Source organism: Anas platyrhynchos, chromosome 4 (genome assembly GCF_047663525.1).
Source record: "Anas platyrhynchos isolate ZD024472 breed Pekin duck chromosome 4, IASCAAS_PekinDuck_T2T, whole genome shotgun sequence".
Classification (NCBI taxonomy): Eukaryota; Metazoa; Chordata; class Aves; order Anseriformes; family Anatidae; genus Anas; species Anas platyrhynchos.
In genome coordinates, this window is record NC_092590.1 from 19,980,832 (window position 1) to 20,006,301 (window position 25,470).

General features: G+C 34.2%; 1 protein-coding gene across 12 annotated transcripts in view; it reads right to left on the reverse strand.

Moving 5' to 3' along the window:
* SGCZ (sarcoglycan zeta) overlaps window positions 1–25,470 on the reverse strand; it is a 444,851-nt gene that overhangs the window by 292,300 nt on the left and 127,081 nt on the right. For 4 of the 12 annotated variants that reach the window (XR_011808957.1, XR_011808956.1, XR_011808955.1 and 1 more), the window contains exon 1: window positions 14,834–14,992. The exons of 4 other annotated variants lie outside the window; for them this stretch is intronic. Coding sequence is in view for 2 of the 8 variants with exons in the window: in XM_072037141.1 (XP_071893242.1) it covers window positions 14,834–14,944 (111 nt within the window). In the remaining 6 variants the exon portion in view is untranslated. Of the gene's footprint in view, window positions 1–9,269; window positions 9,409–14,833; window positions 14,993–25,470 lie in introns of those variants that run through there. 4 more of the 12 variants (XM_072037143.1, XM_072037147.1, XM_072037144.1 and 1 more) reach the window with 4 other exon arrangements.

Below are 25,470 nucleotides of genomic sequence, written 5' to 3' on the forward strand. Positions count from 1 at the left end.
TTAGTTACCTCAAATCTCAACATACTTTTTTTTTTTTCTCCACTTTCTCAGAACTTTCTCATTTGTATTCACTGTCTGACAAAAAACATACTTTGCTTCTTTTCCTCCTGTTTCCTGTAGCTGTAGAATAAAACTCTAAAATTACTGCATGATTACAAGTTAATTCAAATGGCTTTACTCATCTTCAAGGTCAATTTTTTAGTACTATAGAAGATCCCACGTCAAGTACCATAGGAGTTCTGAATGGGATAAGATGTAATCTTTTAAGCCCTTTTACACTTAATTCTCCCCTTTTGCTACAAAAGAGGAGAAGGTCTAAATATGAGTTTAAGAACCCCTTCAGCTCAGAACCTCTAAATTCTCTCTTACACCCATAAAGCCAGAATCTAATTCCCTTTCTTCAGTGACCTGACAAACATGACTAAAATAAGAGTATACAGAGGAATCCTAACCATCCAAAATACTATGGTAGAGAAAACGTAGATATATATACATATATAGATATATCTATATCTATCTATATATCTATATATCTATATATATACACATATATATATATCTATATCTATATATATATATATAGATATAGATATATATAACAACTGAAAATTGCCATAGAGCTCTTCCACATGGGGACAACCATATTTGGATAGTTTGAGGAGCTGTGTTTTCATTCATAAAAATATAATGTAAGAACTGAGCATTATACTATGTGTATTCAATGTGGTTTTTGAATCTCAAGAGAAATTTGACTTTGCATCTCTCCCCAAAGACCCAGATCTTAAACATTTCTGGGGAATGAACTCATTACATATTTCCTAACATTAACAGAAATGAAGCCCTGTGCTTACTCATAGCTCAGATTAAAAAGAAAGATAAAAAGATAAAAAAATAGATCAGAGTGAAAGATCAGATGTCACATACATATATTTTGGTGCTGCTGTTTATCATGCAATGAACTGGTCTTTGATCAAGGATCAGCTCATATAAGGTTGATGGACTAAGTATGGAATGCAGTGCTATCAGGGCTCCCCCCATCCTCTCTCAACTACGAAACCAAGTCTTATGTCAATTAGAACATTCTACCTTCTGAAAGGGCATAACACTTAAAAGATAGGATACAAGATGGTAAATGCAATATTTTTTTTTCCAATAACAAGTTGGCATTTTATTGAAACTGAATATTAAAAATCAAAATTCTTATTTTTTTTTTTTAACTAAGAATTCCAGAAGAAGTAAGGTATGCCTTATATTTAATAGTGTTATCTCACATATTTGTATACCCATGCAACCACAGTTAACTAACTTTGAGGTGTTATTCCATTATATGTCTTTCTAATCTATTTATTTAAGCAGGAAAACAAAACAAAACAAAAAAAAAACCACTTCCCTTTAGTTTCAAAAGTTTTCAGAACAATTAATCAGCTAGTTACTTGACACATTCAAAATCACTCACCTTTTCTAAAAATAACCTTCACCTATGAATTTTTATTTTTCTTCTACTTACACTGGTTACAACTCCACTCAACCCCCTTCCCTGTTTGCAATTTTGTGACTGCATCAAAACTCAGCCATACTTTTTTTTTTTTTTTTTTTTTTTTTTTTACACAGAATACTTTTTGTGCGTGATTTAGGACTGAAAATACCCACTAATGATCTAGAGTCAAACAACTAGTACTTCCTAATCATTTGGTATAATCCATTCTCACTCAGAGAACCAAAGAAATTATTTCTCTTACATTGTACCATATAGATATATATGTATGTATAGCTACATATGTTTCAAAAATTCTCAAAGCAAAAAAAAAAAAGACTAATATTGGCATTAATGCTGTTTTCCCCACATTTAAATTAATACTGAGTAGTTTTGTTTCAGTAATCTGATATAGTCATATGATACTCTTTCAAGCAATTCACAACAAGATTATAAATTGTCAGACTGAATTTGAAGAAAGAATTGACATATAAAACTGCTCATTTTTATTCATAAATCAGAAATGATTCTTGGGAATAACTGAGCAGGCAGTATTACAGAGAGTTTTCTTCTCAACTTAACCATAAATTCACTAATCCTAAATTTTGGTCCCTTCTACCAAATAATTCAATATTAATGTATTCGGTCCAGTTCAACAAAAGAGCTCTTGACAACAATTTTTTTTTTTTTTTTTCTGATTACTGTTAACAATGCACAGTCAAAACCCTGACAAACGTTTAAAATGGAAGTTTAGAAACAATAAAAAGTAAATTACAAACCTATCAGTGTTATAAGCACAATAAGCAAATGGAGACTTCCAGCAAAACCTTTTTAAACAGAATTAAAAATCACAAATACAGTCTTTGCTACTCCCCACGAGAACAGCTTTTCTGTGATGCCCTGGCTCACAAAAGCTGATTCAAATTCACATCTCTCTACTTGGTATGCTCTATAGTAGAAGTGCCTAGTTTGTAATAGGGGAATACAACTCAGCTCTCAGCCACATTGTAAAAGTATTTTGTTCCCACCTGCTCACCACTCTCACTCGATTACTTGCCAATTTGTTTTGCATAACCTCCAATCCTTAAATTTCCTCTTGGCTAGTATACCTGCTTTATAGTGTCACTGAAAGTCTCTGCCTTGCTGAGACAGGGCTCAGTTTGCTTTCAGGAAAGGTCCAGCCCATGGATAACATGAATAGAAATAATATTTAGGTGAAGGAATGACTTCCTATCCAAATATAGTCAAGGTGGTCTAATTCAATCCACACCATTCTCCCTTTCCAAAGCCCTCAGAAACTTCTTATAACTTATTTTAAACCTGCTGAAACATCCCTGAACCTCTCCTATTTCTCTAGAAGTTCTGGAAATCCTCAGTGTTGCCATAAAACATTAAATGATATTTTTATGCTTTTTTTTTTTTTTTAAATCAACTCTTTGATATATTCTCTTCCTTCTTACCTTCCCTCTTTCTCAAAAAAAAATATCAGCTTCTTTTATACTCCCATGTAGTTCCCATATCCCTTATTTTTGTTGTAATTATTCACTCCCTTTCTAAACCATTTCATCCCACTCCCAAATTTCTCATCATACTTCTTCCTTATATTTGTTGACATCATTAGAAAATGTAGTTTGTTTTAAACTTATTTAATTTTTGTTTGTTTGTTTTAAACATTGTCATTTACATTCATTCATATTCTGTCATTTAACCTTAACTGGCAAATTTATATGCCTAATACAAGCAAGCAAATTACTTCTGTATCTTCGGTGGGGAAAAAAAAAAAAGGGCTATTCCAGTGGGTTATCCAGAGCACCCATGTTACAAACTTCTTTCTTTCAGTTGACTTACGGCCATTTGAAGCAATGTTCTTCCTAAGATCTAAGGAGGATTTCAGAGTATATACACGACTAAAATTGTAGACTTCTTTGACAAGGTAATGCTATCTTATCAGCTAAGAATGTCTCTAAAAAGCAAGAAATATTTGGAATTGGCTGACACTGCCTATGACAATACATGTTTGCAGAATTTCATTTAGACATACAGTTATTATTGAATAACTGCATTATATTATATGATTTATTTACCTATGATAATAGTTCTACATGCAGTTTGCAATTGGGTTATATTTTTGTCACTTTTTAGAAGCGACCTACTACAATCTAACCTCTACCTAGTACTGGCAACATTAAATATATTTCTTTTGACTTCCTCTCTCTTTAAAGGCCGGAGACAATTTAATACCAGATATGCTTGTGCCATTATTGACACCAAGTACTTTTTTAAAATGAAGAATTCCACATAAAAAGGAAATTGTGCCCTAACACAACACATTCTTTTCACTGCTGTCCGTGAAACATATGGTAATCCAATAGCTGTAACTGTAGTTTAAGTATCAGTATTATAGGTCAATCCATTTCACTTTCAAATATAGTTCAGAAGAAACTGCTTTCAGTACCAGAAAACAGGTCAGTTCACGGCCTTGATCAGATCTTCAATACAGTATTAAAGGATTTGCTATGTCATTTAGCAGTATCCTTGGACTGAGATACTGAATTTCAAGTTGCTGCCAATTTACTTAACTTCAAAACTGCTCTAACTTTATTTCTTCTTGGAGAGATGTACACCATATAGCACAGATATTCAGTTCTGAACAAACATTTTCATTTTTTCTATGAAAAGATCAAGCACTGTTCATTATGCCTCCCACTCTAATATGTAACTCATAACAATAATTAATTTTTCTATATAGAGAAATGCTTCTTGGTCCCTTCCCTCTAAGCACACTTGCCACAGAACTATCTGAATTGTATTAAAAGGCATTCCTTGTGCATATTTTTTCCTTGTACCAAAGAACCTAAGACAAAGGCTGGATGATTAACATTAGGAATACGAATCTACATTTAGTTATGTCCAATTCTATCAACTATTTTCTTATGAAAGTTCTTCCTTGAAATGTATTTACATATAGGAACGCATATACGTATACTATCCTACTACACAGGAAATGCATTTATGAATACATATACAGAAACCAATTACAGTGTTGAATGTCCATTAGTAACCTGAGAAACTCTTAACTTCCTTAGTATAAATGTGAACAATATGACAATATGTTCTCCTGAATTTCTGCAGAATTTGATTAAATTGGAATAAAATTTCTTATCCAGTGTCTCAGCAGCAATAATTCTCTACTTGGGTACCAAATCACACAACAAATTAAACAGCTTACTTGTGTGTTCACTTGGATGAAAGCTGCATATGATTTGGAGTGAGAAAAATAAATATCATTTTCTGTACAGAAAGGTTGAGATTATATTTGCTTCATATAATTATTCCATATGCTAAAGCCATACTGTGAATTTCACAGCATCTGCAGCATCAACTATCTATTGTAGAATGCCATCTTTTCCAATGGACAACCCATAAAAAATGTTAATAAACACTTCAACACTGAAAAGAACTAATCTATAGTAGCTAAAAATACTTGCTGTGTGACAAGAGTTTCAAGCATAAGCAAAAAAGGAAATCCAGATGCCATAATTAAACACTGCAAGGAAAAGAATATTGTTGCTGAAGTTAAGGATATAGCTAATTGCTCATAAATAAATGCAAAGTAATTGTTAATCCTAAAGCATCCATACAATTTCTGCCATTTTTTCTTAGATAGGATATAGTTCTGTTACTTAGCAAAACATTTGTATATCAGCAACTATGAAACGCACCCCCATGTGACTTTATCTCCCCTAATAATTCTCTGAATATAGGTAGGAAGGTAAATCTCCTGCTGAAAACAAATTCCAAATCTCGATAAATCAACCAGAGAAGGAGAAAAGGATTAACATTTACATTTAACATACTAGGTATCTGACTCAGAGCATATTGAATGATATGACAAAAGTATACACACAATATTTTTTAGACCTTTAAGATAATATATGTTTCAAGATAACACAATTAAAATACTTTTCCATGTCCCCAAGTGAACCTCTATGCAGTACTTTTGAGATATTTGATTTTACATGAAAAACAATCAATTAAAATCATATAGGGTGTAATACTTACTATTTGTTTTCTAACAGGAAAACTTTCTACTTTCTATTCCATTTTCTTAAAATATCTGCGTCAGCTATGCATATATTACTAACATCAATCTGTTCTTCTCAATTAACTACTGGCCAAAATGACAATGAATACGGGATGACAAAATTTACAATAATTAAGACTGTATTTATTATTTTAATAATAAAGAAAAACATATTTTATAGTTTCTTTTTCTGAGAAGCTGGAAATATATCATAAAATGAATAAATCGTATCATAATAAGCATCTCATTAGGCGTTATATTCTGTGTTAAAAAGCCACTGAAAGATCACTTGATCTGACCTTCGGCAAAAACTATGCCACATAAAATCACTTGCCTTAATTTTTGCATCCCACATACAGTAGCTATTTGAAAAATTCAGTGATCTGAAAAGTAATGGAAACACCTTCATACTTGCAGACGTGTTATTTTCAATTAAATGCAATCAACTTGTTTCTAATTTGAATCAGTTTAGTCTAAGCTTTGGAATCTTAAATCTCTTTCCATTTTTTTTACCCTAGACTCAAGAACCATCTTTTGCTATATACCTTTCTCTCGTGAAACTAAAAGTAATTTTGTTTCATAAATCAAAACAACTTCTGGTATCTCCTTATTTGATGAGCTCAAATCCTTGCTTGTGACTGCTTCCCGAGCTCTTCCCAAAATTCCAAAATCTTTTAGATTTGCAGAGAAGTAAATCGAACATACTAGTTAGAAATAACATCACCAGTATCATCAGAAAAGTTGTACTGAACTCTTTATTATGTTTCTAAGTACTGGTCTCTAAAATACAATTCTGTTGCTCTAGTTCAGATGGAAGTTCTCACTTTGTTTCAAGGGCTGCTTGCCCTTCTGAGTATCACTGAATCCTTGAGCAGGAACATTATTATGTTCTAACCTACCCTCCCAGGTAGGTCTTGCACACGGATACAATAAAATACATGCTTTCAGCCATGGTTTGTGTTTCTTTAATTTAACAATGTTTTTTTCACGGACGTTATAGAATTGTTTTCTAGCATTTTGAAGTTTCTATTACTATGTTCTTAGTACCTGTTTTGGACAGAACACATTAGTCAAAATGAATCATTTCTTATTTGGAGTAAGTATGTATATACATGGAACTAGCTATACATTAAAAAATACCAATTGCATTCAATACGCCATCAATCAGCTTTGGTCTTTTGATATATCTGCATATATATATATGCACATATTCAGAGAGAGGTAAAGAGTCATGAGTACTTGAACTGCCTGATTTTTGGCATTTCTTGAAAACTGACTGCTTTGCACGTTTTCTTGTTTTATTTACTTTTTTTTTTTTTCAGTTGCATGAAGAAAATAGTAAAATGCAGCTTCAACCTCCACAAACTATGTAATTGATTAATATTGGCATACAATCATTAGGGGAAACAAACAAACAAACACACACACACAAAAAAAACCTCCTATGCGTTATAAAAAAAAAAATGCATTGTGTTATTTTATATTTATGTTTATATGACCAAATAAAAGTTTTGAGCTGGACTGTGGAGTTATTATGCTCCATTCTATTCAATAGGCATTAAGATTAAGATCCTGTCTTATGTGCACTTCTATCAACAAAAAGGCTAAAACACCTGCTGAAATAACTCAAGGCTCTACTAAGAGTATAGAAATTTACTGTGATTTTACAGAATCACCTAACAAGACAGATGAAAATGGGGTACGAATGCATATTTATAGATATACATGTATGTGTATTATTATATAACGGTTGTAGTACATACACCTGCATACAATTGCATACTACATGTGCTCATAAGTATTAAGCACAAATAGTTACATTACATGGTTTTCCCCAGTAAATATGCATCTTAGCATATGTGCCAACAGAAAATTGATAAAACTGAGTTGACTCAGTTCCTGCAGACACTGAAACACCGGAAAATTTCTTTGAGGAGTAACATTAGGTGTACAAGTTCACCTTTCTGTATAGTCCTCATGACAGGAGAAACATGAGAGAATAAAACAGAATTGGCATTCAATTCTTATGTATATTCACCTGTAACAGTATCATGTAGAGCATTTATAGTAGAGGAATGGCACACAGTGAAAAAAACGTGTCATGAAGGCTCACACATGAACGCTTCAAGTTTCTTTCACGCAGCAGGGAGCACTGCTCCAGATAAGACTCTTTACAGAATTGAGAGGTTCTGTAACACCTGTGGCAAAACACAGCTGTGTAAAATGCCACTGACTTGCTATTTGTTTATTTATTTATTTATTTTTGTCCCTGTTATTCATGTTTGCTCAGCCTTAGGATGTTTCTCAACTATGTTTCTTAGACAGCAATAATTCGTAATGCTATTAAGTTATTGAAATATTCACTTCAATATTAATAGTTGATAAAACTTTTCAGTTTTATCAATGACACCATGCCTGTCAGCATTCAAGAGACATTCAGATAATGCCCTCAGTAATATGCTTTAACTTTTGGATAGCCCTGAAGAGTGGCAGCTTGACTTGATCATCTTTGTAGATCCTTTCCAGCTAAGCTATTCTATCCTTTTCTAAAAAAATAAAAAAATCATCTACATAAAACTGAAGTTGAAGTACAATAAATTTCTTACGAATTTAATTCTCTAAAAGTATGTATCACAGAAAAAAATAAACTAAAGGAGACAACAGTCTAGTGTTACAAATTTCTGTTCCTAAATTCAATAACTGAATGGGTTAAGAGAGTTTTTTCTACCCCATTTATTTCTGGGCTCTCCTTCCCATTTCTTTTATCATTTGCAATTTCATACTGGCTTTATCAGGCAGGGAAAAATAAGTCTTTGGCAAAAGCTGTTGCTAAGATAATGAGGAATATTTCATTTTAGAAATGAAACAGCATCCGCAGTATGTTAGTAAGAAAGGAATATTGTCCAATAGTTAATGCCACAGACTTAGAAGCAAGAAATCCAGAGACTATTATGGTCTTTTGAAACATACATCTAAAACATAAGGCTCTGTTTTGGATTACAGCACTACCAGTAACAACTAAAATGCATGTTGAAATGAACGACATACCCATAGTCAAATTTGTCTGCAGGTGAGACCTGCCAACAGAATTAATCATTTGTTATTTCTTAATCTCAGTTCAGAAGCAAAAATTATATTTTTTCCTGGACTAGCAAAGGTATGGTGAAGCTGAATAAAACAAACACAAGGAATACACATTCCTAAAGCTGCTAGGGATGGAGGGAGAGATGGTGAGGATGAAAGAAGGAAGGAGAGGTCTTAATACGGGTAAACTTAAAGAAGTGTCAAAGTCTTGCAGCCACGGGGTTTTCCATTTTTCAAGTATATTAATGGTTAAAGAGCACGCATGATATAAAAAAACCACACTGATTTGTCTTACTTAGAAGCTGTATTAAATGTCAGCCTTGTGTTCTCAAGAGATCAACGTTGTTATTCTATTTTCTCTTTCCAATTAATCTCAATCTAGTCATATTAATTTAAAAACAGTATCACGTTTGATGTTTAATGCATTAATATAAATCCAGAGCTTTGCTTTGCTAGTGACATTATTTTTTATGTTTTCTCCTCCTTAAAAGTGCAATTTTAAATTGGTATATAAGGATTGGACACATTCCTAGTAAGACTATGTTATTGTAAAAAAGCAGTGGAATTTTCACAATAGCTACTCTTGATATAAATATTCCATAATTAGATTTCCTGCACAAAACTTACCTCTACAGCTTATGCAGGAATGCACAAATATTCCCACTCACTGCAAATTCAAAGCCATATTTGCTGGTTCCAATCAACCAAAATCATAGTTTCATGAGTCTTTTTGTGTTTCCTCAATCCTGGTGATTAGCAGCCACTGCCACACATAAGTTTGAGCAACTGAGAGTAAACATCAGAGGAACACCTGCTTTAAAACAGAATCAAACGAGCTACCTCCTGAACAGTTGTGCTGCCCACAGGTGTTTGAAACACAAGGAATGCTCCAGCTATGCTATCCCCAAAATAAGCAAACAGTATTCACAAACAAATGTTAGCAAGCTATTCAAAATGTGTTTAATCATAAGAATTTATGCTTTGCATGAGAAATAACTGCAAATAATCTTTAAGAAGCTTAAAACGTCTGGCAGAACGCTGCCCTGATACAGCTTGATTGTTACAAATAAAGTGTTAGATTTCAGCTCTCAGGTGGCAAGATTGTTTTGGTTTGCAGCTTTTATAAAGCAATTTCTCATTAAATTGGATCTCTCATAAAAATCTTAAGTGGTATTTAAAAAACAGTTTATATATTAAAGGGTTCTTGAATTTATCCTATGCCTCTATAAAAATGTTAATTAAAAGTATACCAAGGGACTTTAACATTTCCTAAACATGCATTATGCATCTTAGACAAAAGGAGCGTGAGTCTCTTTTTCACATGGAGGTTTTTACATCAACTTCATGATCAAGTGATTTTTGTTTCTATACATCTCAGGCACAGTCTGACAACAGATGTGCTGAGCAGCTACCCGGCATGCTAAGGAGTCTCAGCATCAGCTTACTGCCTTCTCCACCATTCCCCAAATCCCCAAGTACTATAGCAGCACTTGGGTTCAGGATAGCTGTAGCACAAAATTAGTGTCAGTGCTACGTGGTGTTGGCAACCAGAGTAGACTGGTCAAGACAGGGGATTTTAAGGCTTCTGCAAGGAAATGTAACAGGGCAAGCCATCTCATTATACCTAACCAGGGCTTCATTTGTGCTCCTGGTGTAGAGAGAAGCATTTCATCCACAAGGGCTGCACTGGCACAGCCCCTGAGATTAGGATACCATCTAGTTTCTCCTTTACACAGAGTTACAACAGACAACAGAGCAGAAGACTAGATCCATAAGAAGTGGGTAAAATTCAGCTGCTAATGGCCAGTCTCATTAAAAGCTGTTACATAATTTACAGATTTTTTTTTCCCAATTACTGTTGTCAAAATGGATGTAGAAATGGTATAAAGCGCCTTTTGCACTATAACATTCTCTCTTCAACATACAACCTTCTAACATCTCGGCAAACACTCTAATTCTTATTAAAAATCAACACATATGACACTGTTGGCAGTTCACCGCAGCACAGCAGAATATCTTGTATGCCACTCACTCATGTTTTGTGGTCCAACCTTTGCTAATTCCTGTGAAGCTGCAGTGATAAGTTCCAATCAGCAGTTCTGAACTACTAGAAAATCAGCTCTCCAGGATATTCTCTTTCAAACTTAACCAATAATGAACACAAAGATATGCTTTTCCTTTTGGTAATGCAAATAGATTGCCAAACCAATATTACTAACAATAGTACTACAATGCTCAGCACAATTTTGTACTCATTACTCTTGGAGAAAACAGAAAAATGAAAAAATGTAAATAATAATGTAATTTCAGTCTAGAAAAGAAAATGCTATTGCGTGCTTTGTGCTATAACAAAGTGAAGTTGTCAATCAATAAAAAAGAAAAGCTGTTCTGGATGGGCAGACAGTTGTTCTACATGGATCCTGGTTTTGAATGAACCGTTTTGCCTCTGCATTTAACGTAGGTGAAGAGAAGGAGGAAAAGAGAAATGTATTTTTTTCTGGGCAGACAAAAGCAAAAGAAATAAGAAGCTAACTAACAAAATCCGAGTTGTATACATAAGCACAAAAAATGTCAAAAATGTATTTGCTTCATGAGAAAAACAAAAGGTAGCATTCCTCACATTCTGCTTATTTTTTTTAACATTATATTTAAAAGTGGTGAGAGTAATTATATGTCTTGACATTGGACCTGCTTCTAATTAGTCATAAAAGAGAGAAGGGGCCAAGCACACACTTTTCTAATAAATAGAAGACTGAATGACTTATGAAATCCACAACTCAAAATGTTTAAATTTTAGAATGACCATAGTCACACACCTTACAATGGACTGCCAAAATAAATGTCACAGTCCTGCATTTAAGTAGAAGATGCCAGCTACTCACCTGCTTCACAGTCAGTTTCTCTTCCTTAATCTTTAAGGCAAACCACATCTGATGCTTGACCTTGCTCTCCCCACTCAAGTACCTTCTCTGTCTTCCCACAAAGTCTTTAAAATGTAGACTTTCACCAAAACAAGGACCCATGACATTCATGAGACCCAAAGCTGTCTCTGATATCATGTTTAAAGTTCTGCTGAAATGAGAAGCTGCTAAGCTTTTGCTAAGACTACCTTGAGGTATTCTCACTCTTTCCTACAGTAGAGGGAAATGTAATCTTTCTGCCTCTGCCCTACTATCAGTCAGGTTTCCTTCTCCCTGGTTTGCTCAACCTGGGCACAGCTTCCTGTGTATTGATATGATAGCAGAAATGTAACAGCATTGCATGGAAATAGAAAAACTACTTTTCCAAGTCTTTTCCTAAATAACTGCTGTAAGAAATTATGAAGTCACCTAAAACAAATCCTCATCCATGAAAATAAACTTTTCTAGACCTTTTCTACCATCCATGGTGTTAGAAATCCACACGCTCCTTTCCTTTACCTTATTTATGAAATGGAAACATTGCAGGATCTGTTGTCTTCCTGGCTATTAGTTTCACACAGGACATAAATAAACAAAACTTGAACTTTAAGGTAAAATACCCATTCTCCAGATGTCACCCATGACAGCATGTAAAATATATCCTTTCTAACTGTAAACAATATTCACCTAACCTTGTCACACTCAACACAGTAGCAGTGCCATCATGTTTCCACTCAGATTTCTCCATCCTGTATTTAAGGCCACTATACTCTTTCTCTCAGGTTGTACCTTCGTTTTTAGTTGTTTTGTGGGGGTTTTGTTTGCTTTTTTTTTTTTTTTTTTTTTTTTTTTAATTTAAATAACCTTAGATCTGACCTTAAAAATGGTTTCACTTGAACTGTCAAAAGTAGTGAGCAGCTTTCTGAATAGATGTTTTAGTAGAGAGCTATACAGTGGCCCAATTGGAAGTCAACCTAGTGAAGAAAGTGATGAGTTCTTTTTAGCTTACTATGCTCTTCTATACATTTGTATAGCAGCAACATTCAGAAAAATGATTTTATGAAATCATCCACTATTGTAAAGAAATTGACAATCTGTTTCAACTGTATATGCTTAAACTGTGTAAGATTACTGACCTAAAAGTGTATTTCGCAAAACTGTATTGGTGAGATCTCAGACATGAACCCATACAAAAGTAGTATATCAAAAAACAATCTGATGTAAAGAAGCACGAATATATCTTACTATTGATGCTGGGTAACAACAGTTCACAGTTAACACTTTTATATTTTTGAAAACAACTTATTTTTGCAGAAACTATCCTTATTTGGCAAAATAAATACATAAGTGAAAACAAAAGACTTGCTATAATCTGTGGCATCGATTATATTACTTTAGGTTTGAAAATGAGGTATTTTATTACACTAGATCACAAAAGATAGGTTAACTAGTAGCCTCTATCCTAAGTTCACATATACATACTGACAAAATTCAAAGTGATTTTAACAGCATTATAAAATGAGAAAAATAATCAGCAATTGTTTATTTCTATTAAGCATGATACATCAAGCTTCCGGAGTTGCTTGACCTAGCAACAACACTTACACAAAGCTGGTGACCATCATGCAGGATGAAAGATAAATTTATGTAAAAGCTCTAGCCAGGGGATAATTATTGTTATTGTAGTCAATCTATACACTTACTTTAATTGTACATAACTTTTTTTTTTTCCTTAATTATTTACTTGGTAAATAATTTTAGGTCTTTTATTAAAAATCCACACATTTCGCTTTCAGTTCATTGCATATCCTCTCTCTCCTCCACAGCCAGCAAGTATTTCAAACACTTTCAGTTTCAAAGAACTGTAACCTTATAATTTTCTAATGCACATACTTTTATCAACGCTTTCTCTCACTAGAAGCAAAAGCTTGAATTATTTGTAGCTTTGTAAGTTAATGAATTAATTAAAAAACACCAAATCATTTCTAAACCAAGGTCTCTGACAAAGACACATACTAGAGCTAAAATACCTCTGAGAAGTCTGCAGTCTCTTATACAAAAGATCAGACAATATAATCAAATGGATCCCTGGTGATATAGTTCACTATTCCAAGAGAAAAACATCACTATAAAATTTAATAATGGCCCCTCTATGACCTGAATTTTAAAACATCAGTACTGTTCCCAAATCAAGGCAGCTCTGAAATGAATGAAGGCTCACAAAAAATATTCAACCCTCTTAAGGGTAAAAACAAAAATGAATTAAGTTCTATGAAATTCCTAATCCACTATTCATAGAATGCAAATAAGCATCTTTTCAGAAGTAAGAAATACTACCCACGCCAGGAAAATACCACAAATATGCAAAATATAATTCATCAGTATTTTTTTTAACATTGAAACAGATATATGTAGATGGTTATACTGACCATGTAAAACATCGAAATGAATATCCAGCATTATTACAAAACTTTCACATATTTTACAGAGTTGAGTTTATCATTAAAATGAGCCAGTGCATTTAAATTACAAAACTTGCATCTGGCTTTGCAGGAAGAAACATGCAATATATCATGTTTTTGTAAACCTCTGTGAATAAGCCATACAAGCTCATTTAAGCTAACAGCATTTGGGAGGGGGAAAATTTATCCCCCAGACTTTATGAATTGTTTCTTTCCTTCTGAATTGTTCCTCATTAGCATGAAAAAAAGACTTGATAACCACAACACAATAACTTGGTAACAGAGCATTTCTTGTCTGTAAGGGTGCTGAAATGGGCACCCACTAGTGAAAAATTGTTGAAAAATCATTTAACTATACCAGCTACCTCTCCAGGAGGAGGCACAGAAGTCACAGAAGTCCAGAGTAAAAGCCAATGTGACCTTTACTGGTACAAGTTGATTAGTAGTTGATCTCACTCTCATTAAATAAATAAATAAATGCTGTTTACTGAGTCTTGATGCAAATACTGCCCTGCTTACTCTTTCTCTTGCTTCGTGTGTGTGTGTGTAGGGCTGTATGGGCTAGCGCCCCTTTCCTCCCGACTTTTGAAGAACCACCAGCTCCACTACCGCTGACACAACAAGAAGCACAGCAGCAAGAAAAAGTAAAGCAGACAATAAAAGAAGTACAAACAGGTCTAGGAGAACAGGTGCTTTGTACATGGGATATGCATATGCCCTGGGAGCCGTTTTGCTGCCCTGGAAGCCATTTTAGCAGTGGCTAACAAAATAGCTCCATCGCGCTCCCTCACTGGGAAGGAAAAGCTTTGCTCCCCTAGCCCTGACTCACTGTGCAGCCATGTAAAGGTGTCTTCCTCGGAGACGGAGATCGATAGAGACAAGAGGGAGCAGCAGGAAGAATTTTACTGTAGCTGACAAAGGATGGATTGGAAATGAGCATGCATTGCAGCACCTGCACCCCACTTAGGGGAGAATGAGGGGCAGCGGTGCCCGGCCCAGTGGAAGCTTCCAGAAGAAAAGCAGCAGGCCTTTAAGGGCTGGCTCCCTGGAGGGTGAGGTGTAGGCCAGCTGGCCTCCCCAGGAGTGTAGAGAAAGCTCTTGTCTGAGGAACCGTCAAGGGTTTTTTGGAATGGATTGTGTAGTAGAGGAGTGTCTCTAGGCTGACAGAAAACCCATGGAAAAGGACTCGCCCTTGCAAGGACACAGTGAGGGAGGGAAAATTGGTTCACCACCTTCTTCAATTTTATTCCATCTTATCCAGCAGATCTGAGGTTTTCCTATTTTGCAGGTCACCTAAGTCAAATAAAAATCAGTTTTAAAGATTATAAAGCTTTGGTGTTTTAGAAAGGGGTAGGGCTTGGTTATTGTGCCTGTGAGATGATCTCAGGCCCTACTTCCTAGATCAGTTTATTTAGCAAAATGGATTCAGGCAGAAAATCAATACAGCAGCAGCAACTTTTAAAATTACTCAGTCTGGTCTGAAAAAGTGTGGACTCCCAGAAGAGACAAACCCCAAAATATTATGTGCAATGTATTGTTCTAGGGAATCAAAACAAGCATAGAAAAAAGAAAATCAATAGTCTTTCAGCCACATGTAATTTCACAGTATCAAATATGTGCAAATATTTGTGTCAAACATTATTGTTTTCATAGCAGATGGGTCAGTTGAAAGTGGTTGGAGCTGGTAGATAAGAAAGTTTACTGTTTATTGCTACAGGCTGTTACCTTGCTTTTTACAGTTTACCCTGCATGAATACAAGCTCAGCTTGAATGGCAGAGCATCAGCCATTTTCTACTGAGCTCTCCACTGCATCTTACTCCCCAGATAATGTCAAGTCAGGGGGATAAATCCATCTGCTGGAGCAGAAATGGGAAAAAGTAAAAAAGAGAAGATGCATTTCTGGCAGCTCTGCAGCACCTAAACTTCTCTCCAGTTTTGGAGAACTCCAGAGAGAATTTGTTACCATGTACATGGAGCTGGTTACATGAACCTTCAAAGGGTGTTCAATAGACAAGGTGAAAGTGAAATGCCATTCATTATAAAACTGGGTTTCTGAAGGTATTAAACTTAATTCAACATACCAGTTCTCACTATAAAGCAATCAGTAATATAACCTAGAGATTGCATTAGAAATCTTATTTTATAAATTTTTCACAGAAACCAGTGTGATATGATAATATTAATGTTCTCAGCAATTAAGAAGTGTCACAAATCTCCCAATTTGCTTGATGTAAATGTGACTTTGCGAAGGAAAGGAGAGAAGGTGAAGGCAAAATAAAGTGTTAGAAAAGTACATTAATGGGAGAAAGGCACTCACTGTGCATGTGATTATCTTTTTAAGAAAAAGATGATGAAAAAAAGAGCAAAATACACAATTGACTGTATGCTGAAAAGCTTTCAAACTACCTAATGAGTCAGATACATAAGTAGGTGGGATGCAGTGGTGCCGCTGCCACCTGTGAGGAGCCCAATATGCTGCCTGCTAGCAGTCTCTGCTCTAATGTCTCTTTTTCCCTAGAGCTACTGTAAGTAGCATAGCTGTTGCTTTTTTTTTTTTTTTTTTTTTTTTTTTTTTTTTTTTACTGACAGATCAGCAGATCAGATGAGGAGTACTGAGGAGTGCTGTCTGCATGGGAATGTAAAGCACCCAAAGGATAGCAAGATGAGCCTTTGGAGAGTGGTGCTAGAGTTCTCATCATCACAGAGATCAACATTTTGTTCAAGTCCCACTAATCCTGATTGTTTCCTTTACTCCTTTTAGCATGACCAAAAGGAGAAAAGGGATGAGAGAATACAATTGGAGAGGTAGAAAAACTTTTCAAATGATAAATATCCAGTAAAAAATACTGAACAGAAATTTTAAGTGAATCATGGATGAGGTGACTTTTATAATGAAAAAAGCATCAGAACCACCACATTCTATTAGATGGCAATAATATTAATATTTAAAAAATAAAAAAAAGAGAGACATTTGGGAAGGCCCACAAGAGAGTAAGAGAGTTGGAACTGGCAATATCATATAAGGCCAGCAAGAGTTGACAGAGGCAGGCCAAAGTGATATAGGCATGGGACAGAGAAGGAAAATTCTATCGAGAGGAAAAGCACCTTGAAAAACAGCTTGAAATTTAGCAGCAAGAACTTAAATGGAAGTCTCAACTTCATCACGATGTAGTGTTAGTTCATGCAGTAGCAGTCCTCAAACATGCTTTTATCAGTTAACCCAATGTACAAAATAGGCACACATCTTGTCTCATTTCAGAGTGTTCTTTACAAAGAGAACAGACTGACTGAAAGTAACATATTTCCATCTGATAAGCTAGAGGCTTTTACACATAATCAAGTTTAATATACAAGCTGATCCCATGTTATCTGATTAAATATATTAGAGTTTATCCAAATAAAACCTACAAAGCTGAACTGTGAAAGAAATGAGATGACTCTCAGAAATATTTGTTTTGCTAAGTTACTTTCAGCCTTTCAACCATTTCAGATGTCTAGTATTATCCAAATATGAAGCATTAACATTTAAAATCATAATATTCAGCTTCATGAAACATCTAGAGCAACTAAGTCATAAATACAAGCTAGAAAAAGTAGCATGCAAGTAATAAATGTAAGTATAATGAGTGATTAGAATCAAGAAGACAGACAGTGAACCTCTACTACAGAGTAGGACTTCTCAGGGCTCATGAATTCAGTGATTTAACTAGGCAGAGTCTTTCCCCATTACAGTCAAAAACAAGTCAAAGTCATTTAATATATTGAAATCCCACCATAATTAGGCTTGTTCACTAAACCTGGAGAATACACTCAAATACTGGGACTACTATGGCTACTTTCCATATGACTACTACTTCATACTGTCATTTTGGTGTGACATGGGGAATCTACTGTACTGTTTCGTCTTTTGGATTTCACTCATAATTAACTTTATCAGTTCTTTGACCAGCTAGTTCATGAAGATGGTTACCTTAGCAAATGGGGTTACCCTTGCAAGTGGGATTAGAGGTGAAGGACTTCATTAGGACCTGGGCTATGCAACTGATAAGAAGGCAATATCTAATAGTAGTAATTTTCAATATTTTTTTTTTTTTTAAGAATAGCTATCAAAACTGGAATGAAAGGAAACATCTTTGTGACAAATTAAAACCTAGCTTAGTCAATTAACGTTTAAGCATATTTTCAGCAAATGTGAGCAAGTATTAATACAGCTTCACATTTTTCCACTCCTGTTATACATGAGCTTCAGTAGACTCCTGCCAGACTTTCAAAAGTCCTTTGCCTTGGCACTGACAATCTGTACTGTTTCTGGCAATAAAAAGAATAATAAATAATAAAATTAATTGTTCTCACATTCAACAGACTTACTCAGTTTTTTTCCTCTTCAAGGAAGTGCTGATATTCGATACTTAGATGTGGCTAAGTGTTTCCATTTCAGAAAACCTACACAGTTTTGCACAGACTTTCAGTTTCCTTCTTTGATATATTCAATTTAATGTTAGAATTAACCCTGGGATCTACACTATTACATATTGTGGACATTCAAGCATTGGGTTTCTCCCCAGTTTCACACTTCACGTAGCGTATTGCTTAGATGTATTCATTACAGATGTCTGTTTTCCTCTGCTTAATAACTTGTGAATGACCTGTTATCAGCAGGGGGAAGAGGCCTTGGCATAAAAAAGAAAGTCATTCTAGCTACCTCTTAGCATTATGTTGTACTGTAAAGTACATATTTTTCTAAGCTCTAGCAGAAATAATTTTGTAGCTTAGAAAGATGTAACAATCACATTTTTTCTCTATGTCATTTATCACCAATGCTAAACTCATTTTCTATACACATTTTTTACTGTTTATCGGGGATACACACTCCTTATACTTGAAAAATACAGTATTCAGTTCTGCAATATAGATTATTTTTTCAACCTAAGGAACAATCTATTGAGCTGTGATAAATTTAAACTTAGAGAACAACTTTCTGGAATCAGAACAATATGAAACTTAAAAAAAAAAAGAAAAAAAAAGATTTACAGTATTATCATTTACACTTGCAGTTACTGTGCATTCAGAGAAGCAGAAGCACAACAATATGCCTACTGGAGGGGGGGGGGGGGAAGTCTGTGCTTTTCAACTCCCAAAAACCAAGGTCTGGAGAAAGATGTGTTAGTAGGTAGCAGCTATGGGACTAATGATCCAGGAGAATAGCATAGCCATTAGTATGATTGCTTTCACTGCTGAGAAAAGCATAATATACAACAGTTGACACCTGCAACACAAAATATATATATAGCTAGTTCTAAAAGATAGGTTGAAGGAAATGAAGTGGATGCCTTATTTGACTCATATTTGTTTCCTAAACTTTTAATTCCCTTTTAGTTTTAAACTGCTCAAGTGTAGCTTAGCTGAATTCCGATGGGCTAAGAGTGTAAACAAGTTCATAATTTGCAAACACACTCTCTTAGAAATCATAGGTACAATGCACAAAAGCTCTTGTGTTCCAGAAAGCTAACGCACAATTTGTTACATAATTTTTCATATGTACCCCATATTTTGCCACATCTGTAGGCTTAAAATATTGATGTTATGACTAACTGGAAAAAGGTTACCAAGATGAAGTCTCAAAGGATACATGCATCTATCAGTATATTAATGACATGGTTTTCTTCCTCTGTCTCAGACAATACAGAAAAGATTCATTTTTTCCAAATTGTCATTTGTGCTGAGTAAAGATGAAATGTTATTTTAACATCATGTATTGAAGCCCTGATTTAACGCAAACTGACAGACACTTATGTTTTCATTGAATTTTAGTCTCTGGAGTATGAATTCAAAGTTTGCAAGTATATGCAAAGTATTTGTTATGAATAGCTAACCAAAGAAACATAAGGAAACAGTTCCCTTCCTTGTCCTAATAAGTGAACTTACATATACTTGAAAAAAATAAAATAAAAAAAAAAATACTGTATTTCCTCAGAAAGCAAGACTCAGGAAGTGTTAGGAGTTGCATATCATAAAAAATGTACTTTAATCCAACAAATCAATCTTCAAATTAGCAAAACATGCCAATATTTTATATACAGCATATTAAAAAAGAGTACATTAATCATAGAATGGATTGGGTTGTGGTTGGAAAGGACTTTAAAGTAGATTATTCTTAATGGTTGAAATAGAGATTTAATTCACAATACACACTTTGTAATCACTGTAAACCATTGCAAGCTCTTTTTTGGATTTTGGAAGAGAAATAAGATATGAGCACAATAAATATGAGTCAGTTTTTTATGTGAGTTACATTAGAATAAATCTTATCAGGAATTTGTCCAGATAACTTCCTAACAAAAGAAGCCTCAGAAGTTTATTACGCTCAATTTAGGAGCTCAACAATAGGAGCTTTTGGGGGGCAAGAGAACAGATGAATAGAAAACCTGGGGCAAATCTTTCTTCTACTTTATTTTTCTTAAATTGAACTGGCATTCTCAAAATATGATGGTATAGTTTTTAAGTTAGATTACAGAAAGTCTGAGATTAAGTAGTGTGTACGGTTTTGTTGGGTTGATGTTACTTGCCTTTCTCAGAATATAAGTGCTCAAAAAGCAGCATTGCAGAAAACAGGAAGAGGAAAAAAAATCAATTAAAAATGAAAGTGATACTGACTAAAACCAAGGCAAAACTATATTCTGTAATGAATTCCTGTTTTTTCTGTTCTTATATTAATAAGTTGTGAACATTGTAGGAATAACTTAGTAGAGATCGGTATCTACTTCTCAGCTCTTTTCATTTCTTAAGAAAAGAAACACACCTATGCATCTTTCTAGATACATATAAAATACTTTTGAATAATAAAATACGTGTTGAGTGGCCTTTTTGTGCTTTCCTATTTTTTAAAGCTTCTTTAAATTTATTTTACATATTTATATTACCAAGCAAAGAAGGTACTTCTTACAGACATGGATACATCTAAGTCATCTGTTTATTTTAGTGAAAAGAGATTTAAATCATAATCTTAAGCAACTGTAAAAAACAAACAAACAAACAAACAAAACCACCAAACCACCAAACTTTTAATATTAAATTCAACCTACATTTAATGGTATCATGAAAGACATACAAACACAGTTCCCCATGGACAGTAGTTAAAACTTTGAATCGTTATATTAACAAAAAAGATTTATCATCTCTACAATGCCTTAAAAAGTATTTATTTTTTATGGAAATTCTAAAACTTCTACATAAGGTCCATAAAAATCCTCAAAGTATTTTAATAACATGTAATAATTAGAAAATTATTCAAAATTAAAAACATCATAGTTTCTACTAAGCCTGTGCTGTTCCATTTAGACTTTGAAATGTGTGTTGCCATATGTTGCTTTTAGTCTCATTTCCACATGTAGCTCCATACAAAACATAATCTTGGCTTCAGAAGTATGCTAACTGAATTTAATACTGTAATTCAGATTGATATTAATTAGCAAGCAAAAATGGATGCAATAAAATGCAGGAACAATACAACTCTTGACTCGCATCGTTTTGAGAGATACCCAAACTAAAGGTGGGAATATTTTATATTGAAGAAAACACTTCACAGTATCCAAACCATATATTTTGAATTCTTATGAAATGCTCATCTAGAGCTTTCATTGTTAAAAAAGAAAAAGAAAAAAAAAAAAAAAGAAAAAAAAAAAGAAAAAAAAAAGAAAAAAAAAAGGAGGGGAGGGGGAGAAAGGGGGAAGAGGGAGAGAAAAAGGGAGAGAAAACGAGAAAGAGGGAGCATAGGTATACAAAGTGACTCCAAAGACAACAAACATAATAAATCAATACTTAGGGAAAAAAATTATTTTACTCACAGTTAATGGAAAATAATTCTCTGCCCAACACAGTTATTGCTACATATGCATACTGTATTTTCTCCAATAAATATTAATGAGGAAATACTATTGAAAAAGATATCCACTTTTCATATAATTTCCTACTTTGCCACTGCTTGTAGTTAGAGTGTACAAGGGTGTTTCTTAGCTTGGTTTCCTAGGGAAATGATGTTGATTACATTATATGCTAATTCCTTTCTCTAGCTATACTGAAGCTATTTTCAAGCAAGAAAAGGAAAAAAAAAAAAAAAAAAGCATGTTTTTTAAAGTAATTGTTTAGCTTCAACCGAATTTGACACTGTTTTTTTTTGACACATTTGAACCTCTACACACAATCAAGCTTTCTTTATTTCATCAAAATAGCAGTAATACAGGGTGAGAAAGCCCCCTTAGTGCCCCCAGTGAAGGAACAGCTAAAGCACGGAGAACACGTGACGGATACCATGTAACTCATGCAGAGGACAGCTAGTATATTAACTACGATGGGCTCCAACACCATATTTTTTTTCAGAGGAAGCTCTGCTTTTTCCAGAACACTGAGAAATTTAGTTTCATCAAGTAAAATAGTTAAGCAGCATTACTTTTAAACTGAAATTTTAGCATCTTGGAAAGTCCAACTCACCTTCAGAATTTCCTTTTAATTCACTGGTTTCTATACATGAAACTAAGTCATTTAATATATTCTTACAATCACATAAAAATGAAGTAATTAATTGCTTATATGTTCATATTGCACCAAAGATTTGTTCAATGTCTTTCCTTTTTGATAGAAGTTGTTTATTATGTCATTTATAACTTCTGATCAGTATTTTTCCTTTGACAGTTTAAGTAGGTATGATAAGACACCTTACTTTAATGTTTTGCATACCTTTTTTACTATCTTTTAAACAACTCAATAAATAGTAAACATAAGCTAACCATGTTTATTGCCCAGAAGAGTATAACAACTGAAGGCTGCTTGAAAGCCTGTAGCAGTATTTCACATAATCAACTCCTATTTCACAGTATGTGCCACATTCCTAAGGAGATGAAGTTGGCTAAGCAGACCGTTCCTTCAGATTAAGAACTGCGTGAAAAATATTCTAATCTCTTGAGCTCACCCAAGCAGATAGAAAAGTGGGGACACGGGCTACAGTGAGGGACGAGAGAGGAAGAGAGCAAGTTCACATGTTCCAGGCTTCAAAATCACTGCCATTGCATCATTGGAAAGAAAGAGGAAGGGCATTTAGTATTGTTCATAGTATTAAATGTGAGATACAGTGGAATCTGAAAATACATTAGGGAATAAAATTAAGCTGTATTATGCTATATTCAGTAAGAATTAATTCTGTTAAGCTACCCTGAGAAGATACCTATTTTGGAAAAAGAAAAAAAAAAAAAAAGGTACAAAAAGGTACATATGATAAGTTATACAACTTTTAAAGAAAAGACTTTAATTACGAATACAAGGAGAGTTGGGAGGGACAGTGTGGTAAAGCGTGTGACACTTAATAGATAGAATTTGGTCCTATTCAGGTCCTGGATTATGGTTGTTTTGTATTACAGACTACAGCTCCAAGACTGGATATGTGCCATCACCCTTCCTATTCAGTGCTAGTGGCTCCCTTTTATAAAGCTCACTTGCAATAAAACTCAAAACAATAGATTTTGTAGTAGAATAAAATCTCTTACTGGGCAATAATCACCATACGAAGTTTCCAGAACTTCACTATAATTCAAAGAACCACAGAAAGTTTGATTACTTCATTTATTTATAAAGTATGCTGCTTTACTGCCACTTAGCATTTGTTTTATAAAAAAAAGTGAATCAATGGATTCAACAGATCCTGAATTTGGTGGGAGGTTTAATTAAGACTACCTTTACTGAACAGTTGTTGGCTTATGATCCAGGCAAAAGTTCTATGGCCTAGGCAGTCCATATCATTTCATAATTTTTAAAATCAATTCATCTTCCTGTCTTACTGCCACAGTTACTCTTGAAGAGCAGAGTGTATTTATGCAGGACAACTACTCTGAGGTAGCCATAATCTTTAGGAACTAATTACAGTCTGAAGTGAGCACATTTCTTTTTATTCCACAGAATCAACAGCAGCACTGCTCTTCCAAAGCATTGGGTTCACTCCTTATATTTTAAAGCATCCACATTATTTTAATTTCTCTTACAGAAATAAAGATTTGGTACTGACCATGCAAAAGTTTGCATTTGTTCACATTTAGGGGAAAAACTATCTTTACATTGCATTATTCCTGTTTAAGCACATTTTTGTTTCCAATTTCAAAGGTGATTATGTGTATAAATTCACAAAAATGAAGAAATCAAGTTCCTTTCTTAGGACAAAGTACATGGAGTGCTTTCCATCACTGAGACTGTCACTGTATCACTCACCTGTATTGCCTTGATACTCTGCTCCTGGATTCTTCAGAAGAGATGCTATGATGAAAGCTACCACTTTATGTGGAAAGGCAGCTGGTGATGTGATATCCACAGTAAAGCAACAGCATTCTCCTTCAGCTTTCAAACCTTGACACTTGATGAGAGCTGAGATCTTTAAGAAGTAAAAGGCTAGTACACTTGCTCTTTCTGACCAGGCAGTGCTGTGGCTGTTCAATATTGACTCAAAGCCACAATCACCTTCTGATCTGAGGAGCAGGTGACTTGGTGATTCTCCTTCATTCCGATTGCTATGCACAGACAATGATGAAAAGGTAAAGTATAAAAGATTAAGTAGTATTCCTGTCACCCAGACAGGTTACTTTGCCCTTTTGAGAATTGGTCCAATGCATCATCATCTATCATAAATGGCTTATATGACAGACTGGATCTTTAAGATTATCTATGCTCCAGTGCTAAATAAGACAGATAAATCTGCAGGAAAGAAAAATAAATAAAGAAAATAGAAGCTGAAAGTAATTCTAGTCAGCAGTAAAGAGTTGGTTTCCTTTCCTAATAGGATTCAAGCCTCCAAGTCCAATAATTCAAATTAATCCTGCACCTCAGGGTATCAAGAAGAATTCTTTTTGTTACCAAGAACAGCATGAAGAGAGATATAATATCTGTATCACATATATAGCCATTTCCTGACACTGCAGATAAAGACCAGAAATCCACATATGACCTGTCAGTCATTTCAATGTCTGTTTAAAAATTAATAAAGTACAATCTTGCATTTGCATATTTTTACTACACTACAACATCCAATACATTATGACTGAATTGAACCATAAAATTCTGATGTTTCTAATAACATTAAATTAAAATAGCAATGCATTTCAGTAACAATTCTGCGCTAAGACAGAACATACTGGTTTACATATTCTATAATAAAAGAATAAATTTCATTAAGGAGCAACTACCATACTCTGTTAAAAATTAGGTATAAAACCCTTGAAGGAAACATTGAAGAAATTGATTTGATTTTTGGTAAGATACTGCGATGTAAAATCATCTTTCAGATCCCATCAACCTACGTGATAAACATTTACTTCTTAAACTTAATTGCTGTACAGTTGGTTGTTTTGCCCCCCCCCCCCCCCCCCCCCCCCCCTCTCCACACACACACTTTTCCCCCTAGGAGTACAAGCATTTTGTACTCAGAGCTC